The sequence below is a fragment of the Rhinopithecus bieti genome, unplaced genomic scaffold (genome assembly GCF_001698545.2).
Source record: "Rhinopithecus bieti isolate Rb0 unplaced genomic scaffold, ASM169854v2 scaffold_3734, whole genome shotgun sequence".
Classification (NCBI taxonomy): domain Eukaryota; kingdom Metazoa; phylum Chordata; class Mammalia; order Primates; family Cercopithecidae; genus Rhinopithecus; species Rhinopithecus bieti.
In genome coordinates, this window is record NW_016804423.1 from 4993460 (window position 1) to 5000861 (window position 7402).

Genomic DNA, 7402 nt, shown 5'->3' on the forward strand with positions numbered 1-7402 from the left:
ATGCAAATCACCGCCGCCGCCGGCTCCCATTGGCCACGGCGCGCTCATTTAATGGCAGCCCGGGCCCGGCGTATGGCTGCTGGGCCCCGCGCGCCGCCGGCCCCCGCGTGCGCCTCCGCTCCGAGCGCCACGGCCCCGGGGCGGCAGCGGGCAAGCCATCCCGGGGCTCGGTGGCCCCGGGCTCTCCGGGCCCTCTCTGCGAGCCCGCGCTCCTCCTGCTGTCCCCGGGCCCTCCCTGGCTGCCACCCGTAGTCCGTCCCCTCCGGCCCCTGCGCCTCCTCCCCCCCCCGCACCGGCGCCTGGCTCCCCCCGGGCCCACCTGGACCAGCACATGGCCCAGCGCACGCGGCGACCGCCTGCTAGAAGTTGCAGCCCCCGAGTTGGAGGCGCTGAGGACCGAGCGCAGGAGGAAGGAGGACAGCGCACGGCGGCGGCCGGAGAGGAGGAGACAGCACACCCGCGGGCCGGCCCAGGCGCACTGCTCCCGGCCCCAAAATGCGGAGCCGCACACGTTGGCCACGACTGCACCTGTTTGCACCGCTCCCGCCGAGGGCGCCCGGGCTGCGGTGGCGGCTGAAGGACGGGCGACCCGGACCCGTCAGCCTCTTTGGCAAGTGATTTGGTGCATCAGGAGAAACTTTCCACCTGCAGGCCGAACCCGGCGCCGAGGCTTGTGTTTCTGCCTCTTTTTTGTTGTCGTTGCCTCCACCCCTTTCCCATTCTTCTCTCCGCTAGGACACCCCACCCCCGACTTGCTCCGTCTGACTCTCTCCGTCTCCCCCCAACCCCCGACCGTCTATGCTCCAGGCCCTCTCCTCGCGGTGCCGGTGAACCCGCAGCCGCCCCGATGTACAGCATGATTGTAGACCGACCTGCACTCCGCCGGCGGCGCCAGGCCCCACGAACCTCTCGTGCCGCCGGGCGGGCAGCCGGCGGCGGGGGCGGAGGCGGGCGGCGGCGGCGGGCGCCAAGGCCAACCAGGATCGGTCAAGCGGCCCATGAATGCTCTTCATGGTGTGTCCCGCGGGCAGCGGCGCAAGATGGCCCAGGAGAACCCCAAGATGCACAACTCGGAGATCAGCAGAGGCTAGGGCCCGAGTGAGGTCATGTCCGGAGCCGAGAACGGGGCGTTCATCGGACGAGCCAAGCGGCTGCGCGCGCTGCACATGAAGGAGCACCGATTACAAGTTACCGGCCGCGCCGCAAGACCAGACGCTGGCTCAAGAAGGACAGTACTCGTTGGCCGGCGCTCCTGGCGGCCCCGCGGGCGGGCGGGGCGCGGCGTGGCCATGGCGTGCGTGGCGCGCGACCGTGGGCCAGCGCCTGGAGCGCCCGGGCGGGCGCGGCGGGCGGCGTCTACGCCGCACGTCAACGGCTGGGCCAACGCGCTACCCGGCTCGTGGCGCGCGGCGGCGCCGCGGCCATGATGGCAGGAGGCGCAGCTGGCCTACGGGCAGCACCGGGCGCGGGCGGCGCGCACCCCACGCGCACCGCGCACCCGCACCCGCACACCCGCACGCGCACCGGCACAACCCAGCCCATGCACCGCTGACGACATGGTGCGCGCTGCCAGTACAGCCCCATTTCCAACTCGCAGGGGCTACATGAGCGCGTCCGCCCTCGGCTTACGCGGCCTCCCTACGGCGCCGCGCCGCGCGCCGCCGCTGCGGGCGGGCTCACCAGAACTCGGCCGTGCGGCGGCGGCGGCGGCGGCGGCCGCGTCGTCGGCGCCCTGGGCGCGCTGGGCTCCTCTGGTCAAATCGGAGCCTAGCGGCAGCCCCGCCCGCCCCGGCGCACTTCCGGGCACCGTGCCCCGGAGGACCTGCGCGAGATGATCAGCATGTACTTGCCCGCCGGCGAGGGGGGCGACCCGGCGGCGGCAGCGGCGGCCGCAGCGCAGAGCCGGCTGCACTCGCTGCCGCAGCACTACCAGGGCGCGGGCGCGGGCGTGAATGGTACGGTGCCCCTGACGCACATCTAGCGCCTTCGGGACGCCGGGGACTCTTGCGGCGGCGACCCAAGAGCTTGCGGCCTGCGCCCGGCTCCCGGCCCGCCCCGGCGCGGCCTGGCTTTTGTACAGACGTTTCCACGTTCTTGTCAAAAGGAAAACACTGGAGACGAACGCCGGGTGACGCGTGTCCCCCACTCACGTTCCGCGGAGCCCCTGGCGACCGCCGGGCGCTGACACCAGACTTGCGTTTTAGACTGAACTTCGGTGTTTTCTTGAGACTTTTTGTACAGTATTTATCACCTACGGAGGAGGCGGAAAGCGTTTTCTTTGCTCGAGGGGACAAAAAAGTCAAAACGAGGCGAGAGGCAAAGCTCACTTTTGTATACCGGCCGGCGGGCTCACTTTCCCCTGCGTTGCTTCCGGACGGCGCCGACCGCCCAAGCCCAAGTGACGCGGAGCTCGTCGCGTTTGTTATAAATGTAGTAAGGCAGGTCCAAGCACTTACAAGTTTTTTGTAGTTGTTACCGCTCTTTTGGGTTGGTTTGTTAATTTATACAAAGAGATTACCACCACCACCCCCTCCTTCAGACGGCGGAGTTATATTCTGGGTTTTGTAAAACTTTCTGTATCTGAGCATTTCCATTTTTTTTTTTTTGATTTTGTATTATTTCTTGTAAATGCATTGTGAAAATTTTATTTTCGGCGTTGTAATGCGGGGAGGAGAATTCAGATTATGTACATAGTTTCCTAAAAAGCCTTTCTTCTTAAAACGAAAGAAGACCCCCCACCCAAAATGTTTTGAGTAAACCAATTTAAGAGACAGAGCCCATTTTCCCCATACATTTGAAACATGCTATTTTTATGTGCATGTTTTATGAGTTCAAAATGCAATGAGGAAATCTGAAAGGGAAATTATGTGTATGAACTAAAAGTAAGGGAACCCCGGGGAATGGGAGGACAGGATTTTCAAGGAAACTTTTTCAATGGAAGAGAAGGAAGTTAAAACCTATAGGTTATTTTGTAGAGCTGAAGTGTTAATACGGGCCGAGAAATAAAAGTATCTTTTGCTCCGGCTGTTTCACTGCGGGCGGCTGGGACTGCTGAGCTACCTTGCTGCAAGCGGGACGCCTTCCACTTGGCTGGGCGTCTGCGCCACTTTGGTCCAGAGGAGGGAGGAGGAAGAGAAGACCCCAGTGGCGGGACCCGGGACCAGGCCATGGATGAGGAACAAAAGACCAGGGCAGGTCACGGGTTTCCCAATTCCCCAGCAATTAAGATTTCGAGCAGAATTTATCTAAATGTGTTTCGAGGAAACACAATCGCTGAACCAAAACGTACTGCGGCCGAGCCCCCTCCGTCCATCCTCTGCCCCTCCCTCTGGTTTCTTTCTCTTGGGAAAACGGGCAAAATAATTGTGCTGGATTCTCACACACAGAGAGAAATATCGACCATCACACTCCCCCGCGTGAACTGGGATGCAAATTGCTAACCGATGTGAACGCAAAATGCCTATTCATTATTCCTGACGAGATCTTGAGGTTGTTTGATGCTTTAAATTTTTTAATTATATTATTTTCTAGGTGTTTATTGGTACATTGCAGTTTTTTTCTGAAATTTAAAGTTTTCTGTAAAACTTTGTCTTCAAGTAATCTGACAGCATTAAATATTACATTTAAAATTATACTGTAGCAAATACATTTAAAATTAATCACATTAAGATGAAATTATATTTTAGAAAAAAAAAAACGCTTTAAATCCAGATGGAAATACGTTGATTTCAGCAGCCTTAGGCTTCCCCCTCATTTTCTCAACACCTTTCCTTGTCCTGGAGTGAGTATGGACTGTCCGTCCAAAAGTGAGCCTATACTATAAGTTTAATGAGAACCGAATTCAGCCTGCATTCGAGAATAGCTTTAAGTATAATGCTAATCTGACTATTGACATGTGTAATTTTGGGGAGTCATTTTGATAATTTTGCTTAAACCACTCATTCGTTAAAGTGATTACAAAAAAGTTCAAGAATGATGTCCACTGCTTTCTAACAAGATAATAAAACCCCCCTCTTTCCTTTTTCTTTATTTTTATTTCTTTTGACTATTTGATCCTTTACGAAGCAGTTGTTTCTGGAAGTGTCTGTGTGCCCATGGATGGCTGAGCACCACTACGACTTAGTCTGGGATAAGGGCCTCCCCAAGCCCCTCCGGGAGATGATTTGGGAAATTCTATAATGCTTGTTCTGTTAACTCACTGGGACCTTGAGGGCCCAATGGGACTTTGAGGGTTTTCTCTGAAATATATAGACTTAAAGGACTCTCTCTGAGGTTCTTTGACTGACGTCCACTCTCAGTCTGGCCCCTGTGCTCCCCTGTGTGTCCCCTGGAGTTTCTGTGTCCAATTATTGGCATGTAGGTCTTGGCTCAAGATTAGGATGTGGGCTCCACTCTTCAGGCACAGACTATGGAAAGTTGAGTTAGTGCGCCCGGGATGCCAGGCAAGCGGCCTGTCGTCTCCCCGAGGATGTTCTTACCGTTTGGCATTTTATTGCAGGTGCTTCCTACACAGTCAGATTAAATAGCCAAGGCCAGGTGCTCCAGCCACCTTATTTCCTTGTTTTGTTGATTAGAACAACACGGAAAAAAGCAAATATAAATTTTTTAATGACACCATTTAAAAATATCACAGGGTGGGGACAAAGAAATTAGCTGAGATTCATTTCAGGATTGAAATTCTATCCCCCTTTCCGCGCCCCCAGCAGTGTCTCTCCAATTCAAATTAGTGGAGAAAAGATTACGGTAGGCCCTGAGCCGACTGTGAATTCGGTGCTTGGCCAAGGTAACACTCATCGTATTAACGGAGTGAAATACTATATGATGATAGTTATTATATTATACGACGACTTCATTCACTTCCCAAATCACAGGGTGGTGCTTCTGTCGCTTAGTCCAATTATGTTTGCAACCCGTGTAGGGAACGCGGACAGGAGTCTTTGAGGCCTGGTGCAAAGTTTGCATCAGTTTGTGCGGGGGCGACGGTGTGACTTGGTAAATCTGCCATTGCGCTCGGGTCCTGCCCTTCAAACTGAGGGTAGGAGAGTTTACTTGAGGGTTTTTTTGTTTTGTTTTGTTGTGGCCTTGTTTTTCAACTCACCCGCCCCTTTGTTGTTGAGATTTTGACGTCCCCTTCCCCGGAGAAACCCATCCGTACTAGATGGATTAGTTTTAAAGAAGACTCGGGCACAGCGTGATCTGCAGATGCGCGTCGGGAGTGTGACTGATAGGTCTATTAAAATCACGCGTGTGGGAGAATGGCACTCATGCTCCCGCGTTTCATTCCCTCGGCAGAGACTGGGCACTGCAGATTTCTCTCTCCGGAAAATTCCAGTTAATTCAAGAAATCCATCCCGGGATGTGTGCCCCCGAAGGCGCACTCCAGGCCGGCCCGGGCTCCAGCGCCCCCTCGACCCCGTCGGCCTCCGGCCGACTCCCTCCCCCGCCCCATCCACACTCTGCCTGGGCCCGGGGGCAGCGGCACCAGAGGCTTGGCGGCAGAATTTAACCCCAGGGCTGAGTCCTTCCTTGGAAACGTCAAGTGAAAAGCAGACTTGGCCTTGGCGCGGCTCTTTCCAGCGTGACTATCTGGCGAGACTGAAAGGCCAGGCCAGATGGGGAGGAGTGAGCGGGGTGCGGGCCCCGGGGCAGGGACTAGGGAACCGGGTGCCCCCCGATTCCGGGGGGTGGGGCAGTGTCAGGACCGAGCGATGGCCGGCGGGGGGGCGCTTGCGTGGAGGCCCAGGCCGGGAGGTGGGGACGCAGGGATCCCCTCACCCAGTCCTCTGCTCCCGCCCCAGCCGGGCTTTGGGACCACCTCCCCTGGCCTGAGGGCGAGCTCTCCTCTCGCTTCCTCCCCGCCTCCCCAGTTCTTCCCTCCCTCTCTCTCTCCTCCCTCCCTGGCCCTTCCTCTCCAGCTGCGCGCCCGCCAGGACCACGCTCCTCCCGCCCCCGGGAGCCGATCAGTGTCGGCTGCTGGTCCCGACGTGTCCCCTCCGGGCGGGGGTGGCCGGGCCTCCTCGGGACCTCGGGCCTCCCGGGTGTACCCCCCTGCCTGCGCCTCTCCAAGTCGCCCTTTCTCCGGCTCTGCCCGCGGCTGAGCCCCGCACACCGCGCCGCTGTCCTTCGGGTCCGGGCACACTGCGTTCCCTCCCCGCCCCCGCCATCCACTCCCACCGCCTCTCCAGTCCCTGCGCCGTCTCCACCGCCCTTTGACTCCGGCACCGAGCTGCGTCTCCGCCGCTGGCCTCTCTCAGCGCGGCCCGGCCTCCTCTTTGTCTTTGAAGCTCCCCCGCCGAGGCCCGCGCGCGGCTCCCCTCTCCGACCCTCTCTGGCCCCTGGGCGCCCAGTGGGAGGCTCGGGGCGGGATGGGACAGGAGTCTGGGGGCGGCCCGCGCTCCCTCTACTAGTCCCCTCATTGCCTCGGCCGCGTCCCCGCAGGCTCCGGGCGGGAGGGCACAGGGGTCCCCTGGTGCCCTGGGAGCCCATCTCCCTCGGGTCCGCGCCGGTGTCAGCCGCCGGCGGGGGGCGGGTGGAGATTAAGATGAGTGATGCGAGGGATGGGGCCGAGGGTTTTGTGTAGAAGGAGAGCAGGATTAGTGGAGAGAAAGTGCTGACCCGGGGTCGGCCGCAAGTCAAACCCTTTTACACTCAGCCGGCGGAACGAGCACGTCTCAGGCCGGACGGCAACAAGTGGGCGCGGAGGGAGGCGGAGGAGAGGCTGGGTACCGGCCGAGTCCGGGGTTGGGGGTGGGGAGGGGACGCGGCCACAGCGCCCCAGGCCCGCAGCGTCCTCGGGGACGGACGCCGAGGGGGGCGCGCACCAGCTAGCCGGGCGCGGACTGGGGCCTGCGGGGTGACTGGCTGCCCCCAGGACTCCATCTCCTTCAGAAACACCTGCCTTTTCCATTTCCCGGGGTCGCTTCGGCTGCTCCTCTGGAGGGAAGACTGGGGAGAAAGCTGCCTGCGCTCTCTGCCCCAGAGGCTCTGTTTTAGAAACTGTTCCTTAATTTCCATAAGAAACAAAAATCGCAGGAAGGCCTGGCTCCTCTCCCGGACCTGCGTCCCCAGGCTCTCCAGGAATCCTCGCCTTATCCGAGCTTCTTCGCAGCCCTGGATCTATTTCTGGGGGGCGTGTGTGACGCAGAATCGGGGTATAAAATATCGATGCTGTTTGTCACTACACTGCCTTCTCCACCCGGGCGGTGCGCGTGGTGTTTTTCATCACGGAGGGAAAGCCGCGGCTCCGCGGGAAAGGAGTGAAAACCGAGAGTGGGTGAAGAGGAGAGGGAGGTCAGGGGGCAAGGGAAGAAAGCAGATGAATGAATCTTCCTTAGCAGCCAAGCTGGAAATTTGTGCTGAAAGTACAACAGCAAGAGTTTTCACATGAAAAACGCATGAAGAA

The 7402-nt window shown here is 59.0% G+C and overlaps 1 protein-coding gene across 1 annotated transcript; it reads left to right on the top strand.

The window, feature by feature from the left end:
- The first annotated feature begins 1106 nt into the window (after window positions 1-1106).
- On the top strand, window positions 1107-3629 carry SOX1 (SRY-box transcription factor 1). Its single transcript, XM_017868181.1, is given in 7 exon segments — window positions 1107-1246; window positions 1330-1363; window positions 1365-1458; window positions 1461-1597; window positions 1599-1778; window positions 1780-1818; window positions 1820-3629. Coding segments are annotated over 7 exon segments (786 nt in total). The 3' UTR covers window positions 1982-3629.
- The last annotated feature ends 3773 nt before the right edge of the window (window positions 3630-7402 follow it).